The 20587-nt window shown below is 40.7% G+C and overlaps 1 protein-coding gene and 1 long non-coding RNA gene across 2 annotated transcripts in view; one reads left to right on the top strand and one right to left on the bottom strand.

Annotated features, from left to right (window-relative positions):
- The window catches only part of LOC148188765 (uncharacterized), a 196024-nt gene that overhangs the window by 139628 nt on the left and 35809 nt on the right, over positions 1 to 20587 (bottom strand). The gene's annotated exons all lie outside the window — the stretch shown is intronic.
- Positions 1 to 20587, top strand: part of ajap1 (adherens junctions associated protein 1) — a 63008-nt gene that overhangs the window by 34816 nt on the left and 7605 nt on the right. Inside the window, exons 3-5 of the mRNA XM_042492678.2 lie at positions 15478 to 15565; positions 15708 to 15950; positions 20114 to 20246. Of these exons, the coding sequence (XP_042348612.2) occupies positions 15478 to 15565; positions 15708 to 15950; positions 20114 to 20186 (404 nt within the window). The 3' untranslated portion in view covers positions 20187 to 20246. The remainder of the gene's footprint in view (positions 1 to 15477; positions 15566 to 15707; positions 15951 to 20113; positions 20247 to 20587) is intronic.

The raw sequence follows: 20587 nt of genomic DNA, 5'->3' as shown, positions 1-20587 counted from the left end.
GGTGGTGGTGTGAAAAATCACTTATTGGCAGGCGAAAAGAAGCACCTGGCAACAGTATGTGTCATGAAGCTAGCATTTGGCAGTTAACTCCCTCCCTAGGTCAACAGGGACAAAGGATGCAAAGGAAATAAGCCATTCCAAACTGCGTAAACTGCAAAGAATAAATCAAATATAAAACAATCATGCAAAGTTTTCTCCTGCTTGTTTTTTCTAATGACATCACAAACTCTTTTTACCTCTTCACTGTACCGCATGACTAATGATCCAGAGTAATGATCTGCTTTTCATAATAGATTATTGCAGTTTGGGGATCTAGCACCTAATTTACAGACCGTGGCTGTGATGTCCTTGACCACACTGTGGCCCTAATGCATGAAATAATGTACATGAGCATATGTGATTTTTATGGACAGTCCCTCTGTGTCGTGAACACACAAACCTCCCGGCCAGAATATTAGATTTACCATTTCATTAAGTCCACGAGGAACACGGCTTTTTAAATGGACCACATAGGTACTCATAAAACATAAGTCATGTTTAACAACTTTATGAAGCGAGTACTATGCTAATTGAAGCTTTTCCATTCGGTGCATTAATAATTCTTGGTCACCTCCCACACAATTACAATAAAAAAGTCTTAAAACACACAGAATTGTGAAAATGTATGTACAGTATAATTCCTGCTGACAGAAAGTATCCTTCACTGCAACAAAATTACAAAACAGATAATAAATACACTTGAGTTATGCTGTTTGGACAGAAGTCCTGAATAGTCTTTAGGTTTTGTGGAGATGTACTGAGACGACCCGCCTGTTAAGCTGTGTGTTTGGTGGTCCTATATGCGTACATTACTGATTACTCTATTGATTACTTTATATATTCGATCGATAAAATGTCATAAAATGGTGAGAATGGTGTTAATCTTTGTATACCGAAACCTAAGATGATGTCCTCAAATATCCTGTTTTGTCCATAACCTAAAGCTTTTCAGTTTACTGTCACAGAGGAGTAAAGAAACCAGAATATATTCACATCCAAGAAGCTGAATTACAGAATTTGACTTTTTTTTTCTTGAAAAAGAAAAAGAAAACAAAGCGATCAAAGCGATTAATCAATCATCAAGTTGTTGCAGCTAGTCCCAAGATACTGGAATTTCTTTGATACACTATTGCAAAAAAATGTGATATTCAATATCATTTTTGATACCACAGGGGAAAATGACATTGAGGGCATACGATCTAACAGTGCTACAACATGACAACAACGCCCCTTTCTTGGTTTGCAGCAGAGAACAGCGATTTACTGTTGTAAATATTGAGGAGTGCACAAAAATAATCCACAAAATAAGCATTTGTATATAAATTAGTCACGTTGTGTTACCTTGAATTACCATGCAGAAAACTTTGTTTTCCTTGTGTGCTTCAATGGAAAGCAGCAAACACATTAATTGTTTGGGGACTACTTTTAACAGCGAAATTATATCAAAACATCTGTTTACAAAGTCTCACACAACTCGTGCAGAAAAATCCAAGCCTCATTTATTCAGCTGTATTGCTCAGTGCTTTCCAAACACATACACTTTTGATTAAAACTTACTATTCAAAACTGAACTCAAAATGTGAAACTCATCTATGCTCTTTTGAAGCCGGACTCCAAAATGTGTTTTTTTTTTTTTTTTTTACAGTGAGTTTGTAAACAGATGTTTTGATATAGTTTTGCAGGTGTTCAGCATGGTTCGCAATCAATAAATCAATGTGTGCATCGTTTTCCATGAAGGCATGCGAGAAAAACAATTTTCTAAATAAATACGAGTTAAAACCACATGACTAATAGATATACAAATTGTGTGTGAAGTATTCCTTTAATCCACCTGGTACCGGTGTATCGTCACTGTGGGAAATATATATTGACATCTTTTCAATCATTCAGAATCAATATATATCGATACATTACATATCGATCGATACACTGGTATTTTTGACAGCAGAAGATGATATTACTGTAGCTTCTCTGTACTATTCATGTCTAAATTAGAGAAACCCTCAGCCATATAAGCTGGGAAAAAGTGACTATCAAAGTAGGTAGTATAAATATATGTTGTTAGTGTGGTGACTGATGTGTACGTAGTGAATGTGAAATGAAATGGCAGTATGTAATTGTCTTGTCAGCGTTGTTGTGATGTCTTCATTTTCTCTTGATTGGGAGGTGAGTGTGAGACCAGCAGTGATTCAAGATGATGGCTTGATATTGTATCCTGGAGGAAATCAGTCACCACAGTTAACTGAAAGCTGATGAGGGTAAAAAAAAAAAAAAAGGTGGTCTGCTTTTTCTGACTGCAATAAGCAGACTGCGTCTCATCAGAGCAGATGAATAGAATCACTTTTCAAAGCCCAGGTGCTTAAATGCTGCAGAAAACTTTCCTTTTGCCTTCACAACACATTAACCCATGTCTGCCTCACATTGGCCTCAAGGCAAGACATAATTACCGCACTGACAGTGCAGCATCAGATTGCTGATGAAATGAAACTATTACCTAAGAGAGGTTCCTCGCTTTGTCTCCGTGTCTGGCTCTTATCTCTCCTGCTTTGTCTTTGAAGGTGTTTATGGATACATTACATTCAGTCTTAGTCTGATTAATGCAAATGTAGATAGACAAAAATCAAGCATCTTAAGCTGACGAGCTCAATCACAGCAAGGTGATAATCAGAGCCCACATAACAATTAAACACACTCAGCTTTCTGCCTGTGTCTTGTGATTTATGATGGCACATATTCAAATACTTTGTCCCTTATGGAATAATTCAAGGGATGTGGTTTCCCAAACAACTGAAGAAAGAGGACACATTGTACACAAGTCACACTTATTATATAAGACCGAGATACACATGCAAGATCTGGATGTTTTTTCCACAGAGTTATTGAATTTGTCTGTCTTACATTTAGGATATATCTTGTTTTTTTGGCAGCTGGGGTCGTATTTTTGAAGATTCGGTGCCATCACTTCATTCAGATAAGAAAGCATCACACTCTCCAGTGTAATAACACGGCTACATTTCGATTTGATATATGGAATTATCTGTCTCGGATGTGTCTTGGTTGCTTAGCCTTTTCCATTTTGGATAGCTATCTGATGTGCGGATATACTAAATGTAAAGGAAATGTTACTTTGAACCTCAGGATATTACAGTAGCATGTTAGCTGCATGTTCAAATTTCAATGTAAACATCCTCTTTACAAGCATAATTCCAGTGGGCAGATGAGTTGACACAGTCATCCAAATTATGCAGTAAATTCTAAACATGAAATAGCTGCCTTGCTGCATTACAACATGTCATATGTCAGTGCCGAAGACAAAGGGCTGCTTTGGCAGTGCTGAAAGAGGTTTTCTGGTTCTTGCTCAAACAGATTCAAACTGTGGCGTGTCAACTTCCATTTAAGGCTGATTTTGAGAGTAGGAGTTGGGCTGGTGCACATGCATAGTGTCATGATAATTGAGATGTATTACACTGAAAAATGCATAACCCATTCATGCATATTGTATGTTTATCTTGGTGCATTCACACACTTTTAGTCCTGAATATACAGTATGGTGAAATATGAATTGTGTGCATTTGGCACCCAGCTGTTTGGCAGTTACTGTATGTGGCTTTTTCTTTTCATTGTAATGTCGTGTCATCCTCCTGGCTTAACGCTGACTGTGCCAACTTAACCGTGACAGCTATCCCAGGTGAATGATGTAAATGTATCTCCAATACAAGTGGGGCAGCGTGCAAACATGCAACTCCATGAACCCCAGGTGATCTGTGCTCTATGTGGGGGAGGAGGGAAATCATCAAAATTACGCTCTTAAATGCTGTCATAATATGTCGCTGTTTGATTAGTCCCAGTAATCAGAGTATGCATGTCAGCTGCTCTGTGTCTCGCTCTCATCTTTCTCATCCAGCGTCTCAAACAGAAATGCCTCAGCCCGGAGAAAACCTCTGGGAGAAACGCACACAGCTAATTGTAATCTAAAAGCGCTGATGTAGAAATGACAGATGACTCATAATATGTCTGTATTATATGTAGAGCTTCCACCAACAATGACTATCTTTATACACTACTGATCTTTTTTTTAAATAAATCGGGTTTGGTTTTTATTACCAGCTACATTAAGTGGATATGACCTATTCGTTTTACCTTATAGACCTGAATTATTTATGTTTTTTTGATAATATAATACACATAAATGTTTCAGCCACTGTAGCTCAGAAAATGGTGTATATATATCATTGCTAGTAAGGCTCCCAGGAACTGTGAGATTACAGCATGCGCATTCACCCCTGCAATAAACGGTCTGCATGAACTAATTCACCATGACTCATGAATACTGTAGGCAACCAGCATAAATTCAAGCCATTAGTGCACTTTGTATCAGCCACATAAGCCATGTGTGTGTATCATGGCCGTAATCATCTCATACTGTGCGTGTGGTGTGCTGTGGTGTGTGTGTGCACATCACTGTCAAGCATGGATGCAAGTGGTAGTTTGTGGAAGGAGGCAGAGAGCAGGGGGGTGGGAAATGATTCCAAAATGCCTTTCTCACACAGAAGTGCTGTACATGCTGAACGGTAGTCTGAATCTTTTCGTTTCTGGCCCCTGTATGAGCGGCCAATCATTAATACACGCATTTGTTTCACCATGGACACAGAAAAGAAACACAACAAGCTTCAGAGCCCAGTGGAAAAGCTGCCAAAGTTTCCTGCCTCCTAAAACGAAATGTCTCCTCACATTAAGTCAGCTATATTCCACAGTAAACACACACTTTGGACTAATAGACAGAATCTGATCATTCTGAGTCACTGCATGACATTACCAGTTTTCACAACTATGCAGAAGAATCTCTACATAAGCAGATACTCATTTTTTTAAGATCTCTATATACTGCCTGTGGAGCCGGCGAGTATAGCAAAGGTTATACATGTGTCAGGCATTTTTAAAATATTGCTGTGATTTGATTCTGACTTCATTTCCATGCCCTTTGATAAGTATTTGCTTTTCAAATACAGCTAAATAGCTTTTTTTTGTTTTGCACAATGATGACAGATAATTTAGAAAGCAAGTCTGCCAAGTGACTTGACTGTCAAATATTCTGTTTTCTTTGTATCAGTAAGTGTGAATTAGGTCAGCATCAATGTGTTTTGTTTTTAGGAATAAGTTAACATTAGAACAAATCTGCAAAACTTGCCATCATTGGACGCTGCATTTATTACAATAGCAGCAACATGTCGTGGAAAATGTTATTCACTAATGATGTCTTGTGGAGGTCCAGCTAAGGTCAAAATGTTTTTTTTTTTTCTTGCACAAAATATTTAGGACTTTGCCGTTATTCTGAAAAAGACAATATTCCTACCGAATTGACCCTAAGCTGTTTACATGGCTAATTAAAATGAATACATACAATATTTCTCTTCATGTGCAGCCATGCATACACCGATTAAATTACTCTAATGTGTCATTTATTCAACACGTTTTCATTCCAACGCGTCAACCTATTACAAGTTAGGTATCCCTGTGCGTCTGCTATTTATGACAATAGCAGTGCATGGCAACCAACGCCGAGATGTCAACACGCACACATGCTGGCACAGATGATTAGAATTAGGCTACAGTGTCACAGATGGTTAGTATTAAGGAAAGAAGGCACAATTTTGATGATAAAGAAAAAAAACATCACATTCAGACGAGAAGCAAACACTTGACTCTCACATCAAAGTCCTGGTTTGTTTGACCCACCCACCTCCCCTCTCACCTGTCCTAAGGGAGCCCTTGTGTTACCTGTATTATGTATTTCGCGGCAATGTTTTAACCTGACGCTGTTCTGCTGTGTTTCATGAGCACATGGCAGGTTCCCTCCAGCCACGATGTAAAGTGACGCCCACGGGCAGACACACCAGGTGCTGTCTGCAGGCATATCAAAAACACTGTGACTGGTGCTTTATCTCACATGTCATAATTGCAAAATGCTACCTCTGGAAAAAGGCTTATTTCAGAATATACAAACACAATATGCTCTTCAAACGACCTTTATCAATATAGCCATAATATTGCCATAATTAGAAAAACAGTGGAATATTGATGTGCTGTTAATGTAAATGGGGTCAGTGTCTATTTAAACTAATGTATAGAGCAGTCATCAATGTATAGAAATGAGCCATGGACTTAATATCCACATAGATGAGCTCTGTGTTTGTGACATTAGTGTGTCTTGTGTGCTATTTCGCCAACTGGTTTGGTTTGGCTGAAAACCAACTACGTAATGACACAGAAAGTACATGACAGCTCGCCACAGCTTGTCTGTGTTGCACTTATTGACTGCAGGCTATGTGTCTCTACTCCCACTCAGTGTTGGCATTGAAAGTGCAGGACAACAAAAGGGACAACTCTTCTGTTAGTGCAGAAAATCCAACAAGTGCACACTTTTGACCGAGACGAAGACACCAATGTTGCTTATTGTAAGTTAAAAGTCTTTTAGCAAACACATTTTGCCGCTTTCTGTCTCTTTCTGTATTTAATTAGTCTGATTCCCCTTTTGCACTGTTTTATGAAGAATTTTCCAATTATTAGTGTAAGCTGTGGGCACGTGGGTCTTAGCTGGCTTGAAGGGTATTTATTTTTTTGATACATTACTGATATTTTACTGGGGTGTACAGTTTATGATGTTATGATGTAAGTAAATTCCTGTGTTGAGATAATGTGACAGCGGTGGGAATTTTGGGCATCAGAATGTATCCTGCGTATCTAAGTTAGTTTGGATGAGAGTTTGTCTGGATGCTGCGGCACTTAGTTGATGCCTCCTGTTGATCCTGCTCTCACAGCGCCCTGGCCATCATGCACGAGGTGTGAGGAGGAGAGGGAGGAGGAGGAGGAGGAGGAGGAGGAGGAGGTGGTGGGGGTGGGGGGGGTTATAGCTGTGGTGCCTCCAGATGCTCACTGATTGTTCCCGGTGATTGTGCTGCTCGTAACTGCGACCCCCCTCTACTCCACGCAGATGGAGCTGTCAGCTCCATTATGGATATGAGATGATTAAAACTGCAGTCAGTAAAGCCACTACTGATAACTTAGGTCTTGTTAGACGGTCTGGGAGTCACAAGGTTAAATGTTACAGGCTCGTAAGGAGTAAGCAAAAGGTACCGTGTGTTACTGATAGAGTGTTACAGCTCTGTCCTGCAGCTTCCTGAAGCAGACACGTTCAGGGCACTTTTAAAGTAAAAAATGATATCCACTGTCAGAGCTAGAAGGTATTTTAAATAAATAGATCCATCTGGAAACAATTCACATCACGTTATCACGTTCGTGAAGGGGTTAAAGGGCTAAATGAGTGGAGTAAATAAGTCAGTCTACATGCACTGTTGAGCAAAGTGAGCACATGTAAAATGTATGTTAAGTATCTCTGAAATCTATTTTTAAAGAAGCGAGCTCAGTGAACATTGTAATGCAGCATTTTGACCTGCGGTAGACCTGTAGAGGCGTACAATACAGCCTCTTCAGCAGTGAGAGACACACAGAGAGACAGAGAGAAACCACTTTTCCCAACGGTTACCATGGCAATCCAATAAATTTGCCATTACTCTCTGTATTGACTCTGAATAAAGTGGGTAAAAATGAATCCCCTTTTCTCGAGCGTTAAATCTGGACTTAAATGCTGATGCCCGGTGACAGGCGTGCAGAGTCAAACCCCCTTTCCCTGATTTACAGGAAACCGAGCCAAGAGGAGATGAAGGGGCCAGACTGAGCAGATGCTGCTTCACTTTCTGTTTCTCCGCTGCTCAGCCTCTTTCTTCATGGCTTGACACATCTGCCTAAAGGAAGAGACGTGCAGATGTTGACGGAGACACTGTTTTGGATACAGGGGATCGTATCCGTCAATCAGAGGGGATAGGGCAGAATTTTAATACAACTCGGGGGTTGTTTTTGTCATTGTTTTGTTTAACTAGTTGAGTTTATTTATTTTGGCTTTTGGAATGCACATACTGTAGTCTTCTTGGTCGATTCTGACTTCCGAAATTTTAAAGTTTGACTATATAATTCAGAGTTTGGCATATTTCGATTTTCTTTTCTTATATCTTTTTATTAAGAACTACAATTGATAACAAACTCAAACATCCCAGCAAACATTCAAATGAGGAGCCCGTGTGGGCAGTACCGGTGCAAAATTTTGAAAAACTAGTTTAAAATCAGCTCATTTGGTTAAAACTGTTTCTGTGAGGACATGATCAGATCGAGCCTGATTGGCAGCTTATTTTTGTTTCTTGAACCATCTTGTGGCAAATCCACATCAGTTGGATCGGCACAGGATGCCTGACACTGGTGGGTCACTCACTGGTCATGGCCGATTAAGCTAAAACTTGTCACCACACCACAGAAAAACGGCGCATCTCTACTTTTGAGATACTTCAGGTTTGTTAAAAGGTGGCAAGGTGCTGTTTGACAGACAGAGGGGACGACAGAGAGTGCTGAAGAATTCGACTGAAAGCTCAAACATTGCAGGTGCATGGTATGTTTCCCACTGCATTCACCTGCTCAACGATTCAGCTAAGCTTTGTTTGGTAAAAAAAATGCCTCCTGTCTCTGACATGACAGCACACAGATTTCCAGATGGTTGATCGAAGCAGCTGTAGCAGCATCGCCATTTTACACCCACCTGAAAATTGCAGTCATTTCCATTTGTCTGTTGTTAACAGGAAGAGCTACTGTGTGTTCTCTGCTGTTTCTAATACAGGCACACAAGACAAGTGTACTCTCCTGTAAGGGATCCCATCATTGAGGCAATATACTTCGCCGACCCGTTTTTTGGGGGGCGTTCTACCATTTATCATCGAGCCTTACTGAATTATGCAGTGATGCCTTTGACACGGAGAGAAAAGGCATGTAAGAGTAATTGTTTCTGATCTCTCCGTCTTCAACTTTCCCCTCCTTTCTCTGTCCCACTCTCCTCTCTCAGCACCTTCCTCTTCAATAAGTGTTTTAGATTGCTCGGTGACTCAGTGGAAATCAGCCCAGATTGACACTTTGACACCGACGTTAATTGGCAATTCCTAACTATCAGCACAACGCCTTTGACGGAAGTCTTCACCCAACCTGTCCCGTTCAGGTGCCTGGATATAGGAGACGCGATCTCGAAAGGGTCGTGCGGCGCATTAGCGTGTATTGAATTCAGCGGTACAAATGTGCTTTGTGGTGTGTGGGAGTGAGGTAGCTCTGAAACTCTGGTTTACAAATGGGGGGCCTTTCCCACATTTTCCAGGAGCTTTTAAGCCAGCACTGCGTGGGTGTAGGCACCATTAGCCCTAAATGGCTCTTTGCAATGGATGCCTAATAGGGCTTACTGCTTCATACAGATGCAACGATGTTCACACACACACACACACACACACACACACACACACACACAGACTGAAAACTCATACATACATGCACAGTGATTAAATAGAAATTGTCTTTTCCTCATCATTTTTCCAGTATTGCCTTGTTATGGCATTGTTACTCAGAGGACAAACCTGCAGTTTAGATGTCACATAATTCACCATGTAATTGGAGAGAGACAAGTCAAATCTGTCATATTAATGGTTGCACGCCGAGGCTGGATTGTTTTGGGTTACTTAATGTTATGGCTGGCTATAAGAATATGTGCTCATAAGCAGCATATGTCCTCACGCACATCATTTTTATATTGGATGTGTTATTTTTTTTTCTATTGCAAGACGATGTCTGTCATGACAATTTAAGCATTAGTGATATTGTTGTTTAATAGGCAGGAGATTATTTTTGAGGTCTGTTTGTGTTCAGGCAGAGTAAGATAATACATTACTGTCATTTTCTTCTGCTAGCTGCATATTCGAGCAACAGAAGAAGACTTTTGGAAATGTCACGGGAAAAGCACAGGTGTATATCATGAAATTAATGATGGCAGAATTCAATTTAGCTGCTTCAGTTTCATGGTCGCGGTATTGTTTACGCTGGCTCACTGTCACTCTGTCATGACTTACTGGGACGCTTGAATAGAACAGAGCCATCGTTAGTGTAATTAGTAACACCTGTGCTTTTCAAAATGTCTGCTATGAAAAAAAAAAGCCTTTTTGTTTGCTTTTTACGAGTAATTATTTCATGAAAAGGAAAATTTCACGTTGCACATAAATGCTAAGTGTTCTGAAATAAGAGTCAAAGCTATTGCAGACCTCTCAGGTTTAGCACCCAAAACAAGCAGGAATGATTGTGTAGACTCAGGTCTGTGTTCCTCACACTAAAATGGCATTTAGGGATTATCTTGTGTCAGTATTAAACAGCTGCTAAACTTTATTTGTTACTTTCGGTGTGTTGTTGTTTCTATATAACCAAGGAAAACAAATTACACCTTTGTTTGGGGCAAGCTTTAAAGATAAATACATTATGATAATGTAATGTAGTTCATAAACACAGCACTAAATAACATTTCATTCCTCAAGAAATGTGTTGAGTTTGAAATATAATCCACATTTCTCTGACTCTGAAGCTATGACGCTTCAGGTGTAAGCGTAAAAGTCAATGAGTGATCGCGGTTAAATAATCATAATCTCAATATAGCCCAAAAGATTCATGATTAAGATTTTTTTGCCATAATCGAGCGACCCTAGAGATTGGTGAGACTGAATCACACAGTGAGGTTGAGGGTCTTAAAATAAAAACAGTTAGAAGAAAAGCTCTGAAAGAAACTGCAGACTGCTAATAATTCTTTAGGATCGTCACTGGGAGCGACATGTTAAACTCTACTGAGGCAAACATTGTATCACAGATGATTAATACACATATCTTTATTGCACTCAGCCTGAAAATGCTGAGATAATGTGATGTCAGAATGATAAAAAACATATAGAGGAGTTTTTAAAGGTCCTACAGACCACACAGCACCTTCTAGGCACAGTTATTGACCCCACACTGAGTATTTGTGTCTAAGACGGGGTTCTTTTATTAAAAGCAGGTAGCAAGAAGAGATTTCATTTAACTGCCGTGCTTTTCTTTGACGTGTTCATCAAACTGTCATGGCCACGAAGGCAAAAAAATCTCATTTATTTCTTGCTGGGAGCCTAGATAGGGGCTCAAATCCTGCTGCCACAGAGGGCACAAGCTACTAGCTGTCCTCTCCTCTCTGTATCTGTCCCTTTCCCTCTCCATCCATCTCCCTCTCAGCCTCTCTTTGTTTGGCAGTGATTTGACCAAACAAAACCTAACCGGGTATCTCTAAAGCAAGGTGACTGCCAAAGGTGATATTTCAACCTGACTGCCAGCACGCAATGAGTTTCAGATAGCCAGGCCAAAATTTCCCCTCCCTCTATCTGGCGGTCCTGGATGAGAATAGAACTGGCCTCTGCGCTCAGATTTGTCACCCATGTCATTATCTGCTCTATCATCCCTGCACCCTTAAACATACCGGCCCTGCAAATGAAGTTAGAATAGTTTTAATGCTGGTGTTTGTGCTGCTAGACCTCACGTTCTGGGGTACATTTGTATCATTGAAGAGTTGTAGTAGGAAAGTATGCATATTTTTTAGCTTCGAATGGCAGCCTGAAGTAATTCTTAATGAGCTATTTGGACTTGAATACCCTGAAAACATGTAACGTAGCATCGGTAAACTACACACAGCATGCTCATGTTTACCCACTGAGCGGGTCGGATTCCTCTGGCATAAAATCACAGACTGGCAGGGCTGCTCAACATGCGTGCGTTGTGTTCACTGACATCACATTCGCCAATCGATGGTTGAATGCACTTTATGACAGTTTGTATTACGCTCAGACGTTTCCCGTGCATGGGCAGAGGAGTGTCCATTAAAGGCAGGGACAGAGCACAACCTGACGCAGTGCCATAATGTGATTTAATCAGTGGTGGATTTACAGGAAGTATTTGCCAAGTACAGCTTTTAATTTGAAATTTTCCGGACTGGGAAGTGCCCCCCTTTCACTCCGACATCAATGTAAAACGAAACAGTTCTCAGTAGGGACCTCAGCTATTGATCAAGGTCAGGGGCAAGCTCTATTATGCCTGAACTCGGACAGATGTTAATTTATAACCGAACACTTTCAACTTAACAGCCTTGACGTCAGCCGGAGACGGGCAGAGAGGGAGACGGGGGGAGGATGGAGAGGGGAGATGAGGGAAATGCAAATGACTCGCCTGATAAGTTAATGTGCCTTTGCTGTGGCAAGGGACGCTGATTGCGCCGGGAAGGTAAGGCTTCCCTGAGCCAGCCGGAGATATCATTAATCCAAGGTTGACCTGGCCTGCCTTTTGTGCGGCCCTGCCCGCAGAAGTTTATTATCCAAGAGGAGGCTGTCCGGGCAGCAGGCAGGACGCAGAGGAGAGGCCGTGTGCTTTTCCAGAATGACCGAGCAGGCACTTCCTTTTGAGCCTTCCCGAAGACAAATTGGCTTGGATCAGCAGCTCGGCAGCTGGCTGATGGAGAGGTGAGATGTATAAGGCCCACGTGGGCATTTTCATCATGACGGCTTTTCTTTTTTGTCCCCCCCCCCCGCCCCTCTCCTGCTGCATGTCACCTGCTGCAGTGTGTCATTGTGTCCTAGACGGTCTCATGCTCTATCACTCACCCACACAACACACTAACCATACAGTACAGTCGAATAGGCTCACACTAATCCTCACTTTAGACATGAACCGCACAGTTTTGCTTGTGGATTACTGTCCTCTGGCAAAAGTGAGAGATCAGCACACACAGGAGTCTGAAGAGTTTAAATAAGAACAATGCTTTTAGTCATAAAGAACAAAGGGAGCGACCGGCGAGCCTTTGGTCCGCATACATATCTACAAGCTGGTTATAGTGCAAAAGGCTGCATAGTTCCTCATTTTAAGACATAATTACACGGCTTTGCGGTGTCTATATAGCTTAGAAAAACAAGACTCTAAAGCAGAAATCTGTCACAGAGTGTGTGTGGTGACGTGGCTTTCATTGCTCTGGTTTGACGTGTGGTAATACAGAGGTTGGCAGGTTTATAATCCTTCTCAAAATGTCATCAGCGAACGTCAGCAATCCTTACAAGAGTTTGTCGGCTTTTATTTCTATCTAATGCTTGTAAAGTGCTGAGGGTCCAGTCTGTGAAAGTTGTCATTTTATCACCCAGTGTCTCTGCTGTCCTTTGGATAGCATTGTAATTAAGGTTAAATTTGTCCAATAATGATTTTCTATAATGGGGTAGACAAGTGCAAGTAGATTTTAAACAGCCTGTGCACTACGAATAATAACAGCTAGTTCGTAAGTACTTGAAGAGAAGAAGGCGTGTGACTTGTTGAGTCTGGCTGGAATTACTATTTTCCACTGTCGCATATTATCTGTGGTTCAGTTACTTCGTCCAAACCATCATCACCACGGAGACTCTGAAATCAGTAAGCTAGTCAAGGTGGCTGCATTGCATCTGTAGTTCCTTAAGGCTGCACTTTTCCATTTTTTCTATTTACAAATGATTGTGTGTAATGTGAGAAGGGTTACTTGTAGTGACCCACTCTCCTCACCTCTACTGAACATTTTAGCCTCTTTTAGCTTGTTGTTTTGCTTTACTGGCCCACATATAGCACTCACATAGCTGCATGGATTATATTCGGAGAGATAATGTTTCTGCAACATATTTATGTGCCACGCTGGATTTGCAGCGAGGTTATCAGGGTGGATGACTGATGTATAAAGTGCGGGACTGTGACACCAGACTCACAGGTTCACATTTAGACGCTGCGTGTCTCTGGTTTACGTTTCGGCAACAAAAGCCTTTAGTCAAGGTTATGGAAAGATTGTGATTTTGGTTGAATGTTAGATTAACAAAAAATAATACTAATGCTGTACTGGATGCTGTAGTGCAAGATTGCCTATTTCATCAAACAAATTGTCCAAGTCCAAAACCAGAAACTACAGACGCTACACCAAATAAAGTAAATGTCTCTCTGTCATTGGCCAATGAATAGGCAATTGTTCTTTTGACTAATCTGTATAACACTTTGACATTTTTATGGTGATAATACTTGTCAGATGTTGTTTTCAGTTTTATTCAACAGCCCCACGTGGCCTAAAAACGAATTAATTGATGCAGCTTTAGGATGCCTAAAGAAGAAAAACAAATACTGTTATTTTCTTGTAAGGTGTGAAGGACTTTCAAAACATCGTTTCTGAATAATGTTTCTTTAAAATATTAGTTTGATTAGATTTAAAATCAACCCAAAATTGTAAAACAGGGTATAGGACAAATTCTGCGAATGGTGCCGTTTGGCAAAATGTGAGCAAGCAGAGCCATCATATTTCCTTTCCTATCTACAATTTTGCACGTCAAGTTGGTCACATTAAATTGATTTACATAAAAGTATTCAATTTGATATCTTTCTGAATGTCTTATTGCCCATTTAGTTTAAAAGAGGTTTAAATTCAATGGATAACACTAACAGTGTCCATAATATGCCACTCTAAAGCTTTTAAGAATAGCATCAACAGCTAATTTATTGCTCTATCAAACCAGTTTTAATGCTTGTGTGTCCTCACTCCTCTACTCTGCATTAACATGCCTCCCTTTTCAAAGCACTCAGACTACCTATTAGGCCCTCCTTTTGATCAAACATTTTATTTGATATACCATATCAAACAATTTGCTCCCACCTAATGTTTAAATAAAAAGCCTTAGGGTAAAAAACTGAGATACATTCAGGTGAGACAAGGTTATTAAAGGACACCAGCTCTAAGAGCGGTGATGCTCAACATATGACCCCACGCGATAGGGTGTCGGGTGGCCCGCCAACCATTTTCTAACTCACACGAAAAATAAACTGATTCACACAGGGATTTTAAAAAAAAAAAAAGTAAATTAGGTTCCAGAGTGCATGAAGAAGCATCAAAATAGAACTTGTTTATCAAAAAGAAAAAAAAAAACTGCCGGGGAGGATCCACCGACAGAGGTTTGGGCTAATTATTTTTATTTTAATTATTAATGTTTGTTTACTAACTGGCCCCTGGTCTCCTGTCATTTTGCAAAAGTGGCCCCCGGGCAAAACAAATTGAGTGTCCCTGTCTCAGAGTGTGGGTCTGCTGTTGGAGGATCCATTTGCTTTGAAAAATAAACAAAAGTAGAAATACTGACAAATGAATAATAAGTTTGATAAGTACTTAGAGAAAACTTGAACTTGGTTATCCATTGCAGTTGGCTTTACAGTAATGGAATAATTTATATTACTCTTAAATTATAAATTGCAGTGGGTGACAGTGTCATCAATACTTACTGAAGAGCAAAATTGTCCTGGGTTTGCCATCCTCTGCTTTTCAAGTGAGCTGCCCTTGATAGTTTGTGGAGTGCAGCGGGTTTGTACAGTACGATAAACAAAAGACAAAAGCACATGGCTCTGTGCTGTGAGCAACAAAAGCAAAACCATTTTCTCCACAATTGTAATTCCCTGTTGTTTCTTTTGTTCCTGCAGGTTTGGCAGTTCACCAGATAATCACAATCACTGTGTCTCTCATTATGGTTATCGCAGCCTTGATCACAACACTCGTCCTTAAAAACTGGTAGGAAAGATTCCTTTACTTTTTACTTGTTCAGTTATCATCTATAGGAGCTCACATTCTGTTACAATTACTTGCAGATGATGAGAAGGGTACAAGGTATGATTTTATGTTTGTTTCTTGTCTTTGGTGCGTGTTTTTGTAGCTGTGCGCAGTCGGGAAATGGCCGCCACAATAGCCATCAGCGCAAGATCCACCAGCAGGAAGAAAGCTGCCAAAACCTGACAGACTTCACCCCGGCCCGAGTGCCCAGCAAGGTGGATATATTCACTGCCTACAATGACAGCCTGCAGTGCTCACATGAGTGCGTTCGGACTGCCGTGCCCATCTACACTGATGAGATGATCCAGCAGACGCCTGTCTACAAGACTGCTTACAACGGAAACAGGTACGCCCGCCCAGGTTGTTTACAGCAAGAGCCCGATGCACACTGGAACATTTGTTTAGTCAGCCAGTGCTGAAAAGCCACAGGCTGTTTCCAAAGTGATGTCTCTGTCCTCTGCAGTTATTATCATTAATTATATTCGAGTTTAATGGCCGAAATATTATGAAACCCCATGCTGAAAGGCAAATCAATATTAATTGGGTTAAGGAATCAATCTCTATTTCCAGATAATAATTTTATGATGGGATAAATGTTCTAAAAACTTGCACATGAAATTAGAAAGCGTTTAAAAAAAGGTGACAAACAACTGACAGAGAGTACATAAAAATAATCCTCTTGAATCAACTCTTTTTTTCATGGAATACACTCCTCGCGTGTGTGCTGTTCCCCTGAACCACAATCAGCTCCAGTCACACATAAATTGGTTGCTTTTAACGTCTGTCGTCCATTGCGTCATCCCTCGTCCATCTGCCTTACACCTGGCCGACTCGGCACGCTCAAGCTGCACACGAAAAAATCTAAAGCTACCAGTGATTTATGTTGTTGTGTAATGAGTCGATTTAAAGATGTAGGGCAACGGGATGTGAAGCCTTTTACAGTGCCATTTTCTGTCTAACTGATCTCTCGACGGCATTTTAAATGGTGCACAGATACTGTATACACTTTGAAAACTGAACTTCAATGCCCACAAGTCATGCAATGTGATATCAGCAAACTGCACACATCACAGCCATGTTTACCAACGCAGCTAACATGAGCTGCTCCCAAAAGGGAGGCACAAGATGTAACACTGGTGAGTCATTGGTGTGTTTTGCATTTGGCTCTGAGTTTAAATCCTCTCTGCGGGTGAAGATGCATCTCTTTTTGTGATATAACCTGACAAGGTAGGTGCGTGTCGCATAGAAATCAGGCATATTGTGCCTTAAACTTTCATTTGTATGTAATGTGACAATAAGCTCGCTGGAGTTTTGACATTGCGTAGCATCTGAGTGGATAACAGTAACAGTCCTGGAAGCTGCGGGGCCAGCAAAGATGGTCACACTTACTCCGTGTATCCAAACCCTGTAACAGATTCATTATGCTGGCAGTGAGGGTAAGATCATTCATCTGCTGTAAACAGTCCTAAGAGTATGGATGTATCCGTTAATAAAGTCATGCAGGGGTGGCCACATTTTTAGCAATAACATTTTTGATAAATCTTGAACGTTTGCTTCCACCAAGAAGTGGAGGTCTCAGCATGTAATGATTTCCGCTGTGTTTGACCAACAGTGCATTGTTTACAGCGACTCGAAAAGATTTTAGCTTTATAGGAGTAGGTCACAGGCTACATTCACATTACAGGGATTGATGCTCAATTATGATTATTTTGCCAGATCCAGACTGTCAGTTATGTTTGTCTCAATTAATCTGACAATTTTATTTACAAAAGAAGCTGTTATTTATCAAATATTATAAAGATTTTTCTTTATTACTCGATGAATATAACAATTAATTTACCCAAAAATCATTTGCAGAAACTTGTCTCATTAACTTTTAAATGATTTTATTCAATCATTTTCCTTAAGAAAATGATAACAGTGTCTAATTTTCAGGTCACTGTTGTGCCATGATATTAATAATGATAATAATAATTATCATTATACTTATAAAAGACCCAAATTCTCAGATGCCTGATCAGAAAAATAATGGACCTCAAACTCAAAAGGATTGATGTGACTTAAGCATCACTGTACATCAATTTTTTTTTTTTAGTTTTTTTATGACATGGATTTATTTAATCACTGGAGTAATATGCAGTTTAGATCATTACTGGTAAATGTATTTTTGCATCAGTTTGGGACAAGTGACATAATGGAAATGATTCAGAGAAACTGTCACAAACTGTAACATTGGTATGTAGCGTCACTTTAAGCAGTTTTCTTATTACTGCACAGCCGTCAAGGTAAACGGAAACTATAAAGCAGCCGAATAATAACATTAAGTGACGCCTGGTGGAAAGGTGGCGGAGCTGCAGGGAGTTTAAGCGACAAAAAGTGATAAATCACCCTGGCCCTGCTAGACTGTTTACATTCATGTTTGAAGTGACTCAAATCTGACACCACTGTGAGTGGATCTCTGCCCTGAAACCCCTCGCATGCAGCTAATGACATCACACACGCATGCTGGTACAAAAATAAAAACATTGCATTTGCAAAGCAAGGCATTTGGGGGGAAATGACTGACATAGCAGCACAAGCTGACTGCCATAGTAGGATGGCCAGATGACATCATTCTGCAACTAACTAACTAACAATTAAACAATTAGTCATGTGTTTCTATTTGGGAGAGTGTGTAGTGTACTTTTGGAGAAATGGCCCCTCGAAGCAAAGGGCATTTGTTTTTGGAATAACTGTGATTAAATCACTGAATGGGACTACTGGGCACAGGCCCTGGCTATCACTTGCAAAATGCCACTCAAATTAGCACATACTGGCGAGGAAGAGGCTTAAAATGACTACAAACAGCACAAAAAGACCCTCAAAGAAATCCTAAGAAACTGAGAGACACACCAAAAAAAGAGGCAAAACAACCCCAAAGGTATACAAAAGAACAACAAGGCAATACAAAATAGCCACGCACAAAATGACCACAGAGACATAAAACCACAAAAAATGCATAATGACTACAAAGAGATGCAAAACAACAACAAAAACAAGGTTGAAGAGCTAAAAAGTCTGTGTCATGCTCCCATGTAGGAAAGGTGGTGGGGCCTTTTTCATTTCTGTACCCAGGGGCCCACTGTCTCATAAATGGCACATGGGGATAACGGGCTGTCAAACGTTACTAATAATTTCTGTCCGCTAGCTCTATTAGTTGCTATTGTGGGTACTTCTGTGGTGGGAGAGGCGTGGGTGTGGCCGAGAGGGGGAACAGGAGTGGTGGGGCCGTGATGTGGAGGGTTTCACGAAGGAACAGTTCTTCCAAAACATTAGGATGGCCAGGGCTGCATTCCAATATATCTGTCAGTGCCTCATGACAACGCTGTCACGGCATGCAGGCGAGCTGTCCATGTCAGAAAGCGTCTGCATCAGGCTCTATTTACTAGCGACCAGGGTAGCCTACTGCAGCAGCAATACGGTTTCGGTAGCCTGCTGTTGTTTCAGCAGACTGCTCCAACACTGTATGGTGGGTGATCTGCACATGTACTTCCAAGTATGTAAACATGGATGTACAGGAAAAACACACCCGAATTCTGATACAACTCTCACAGTGTTAGGTATGTGTCGGCTTTAGGACCACCTGTAAAAATGGCCCAAATTAACTTGTAATGCAAACGGAGCCGTAGAGATATTTGGAAAATAATTTCTGTGTTCTGACTCAAGCTGGGCATGGTTTTAAAAAAAATGACAATACCAGTACCTTTGAAGATACTAATACAAATGTACTTCATTCGATACTCAGAATGTGAATTGAGTGGCGTGTATAGCCTAAAACTTCCAGTAATTGGGCATTTATTTTCTTCAGTCACTAGAGAAAGAAAAAAGAGAGAGAGACAGAGTGTTAAGACACTCGTTTAATGACACCGGAGGATTACAGCACCTATTATACCCACACAACACCTCTCTTTATCCTCTTAAAAAAACTAACTGCCCACCAACGTTATTAGACATTGATATTTTGTTTAGGTTTTCACATCTGGCGAACTGAGAATTTGAAGCTGCTGAGTGTGAGTGTTGCATCGGGAAAAGTTTTGAGAGTCTGTCTGGCCACACACACACACACACACACACACACACACACACACACACACACACACACACACACACACACACACACACACACACACACACACACACACACAGTGGCTGAGGGAAATGTTAGCATTACACTGGGAGACAGGACGAGTCAGGATCAGAACACCGGTGCAAAAAGATTCGAATGCAGGTAACGTTTAAATGGAGACATTTTGATCCCTCTCGGTACAGAGTTGTTTAAGTCGACACCTTAAAGGTACAGAATATTAATACCCAGCACTAGCTCTGACAAAACCTCTCAATGCACTTGCTCAGCAGTAATGCCACTTCAGAATGGACTCAGCTTTAAAACCATTGACAACAGATATTGCATTAATAACCAGTCAAACTGCTACCCATCAATATTCATGTTCTCACCTCTTTATCCTACAGGCCCTCCCCCACTGAACGACAGCTGATCCCTGTGGCCTTTGTGTCAGAGAAATGGTTCGAGATCTCTTGTTGACGAGCTGAAGGCCTTTTTCACTTCCTGTGGGTGGAAGAGACTTCCTGAATTCACGCTCTGGTGGGTACCGTAGCGCTTTGTCCAACTCGCAAATCATCGCCTGAGCCTTAGCCACCTCGATCCCCGTGGTGATGCTGCCCCACTTTGGGAATAGGAGGCAACTTGGCATATGTTTATTTGTGACATGATAATGCTCCTTTCTATCGTCTGACGCAGAAATGAAAAAAGGCTTGAGAGCTCCAGTTCAGTGCTGTATCAGAGGGTTGAGATACGAAACTAATTATGTATATATAGTATTAATGAGCTATATGCTCACAATTAATGATTTCACTCCTCATATCTGAAAGATTCTCATTAATATTCATGTAGCCACTCTCATTCGTACGCCAATGGCATATTGT

The sequence above is a fragment of the Plectropomus leopardus genome, chromosome 9, assembly GCF_026936395.1.
Source record: "Plectropomus leopardus strain MGB_pleo_1.0 chromosome 9, ASM2693639v1, whole genome shotgun sequence".
Classification (NCBI taxonomy): domain Eukaryota; kingdom Metazoa; phylum Chordata; class Actinopteri; order Perciformes; family Serranidae; genus Plectropomus; species Plectropomus leopardus.
The sequence above is the reverse complement of the archived record's forward strand: the minus strand, read 5'-3'. Positions and strand labels throughout refer to the sequence as shown.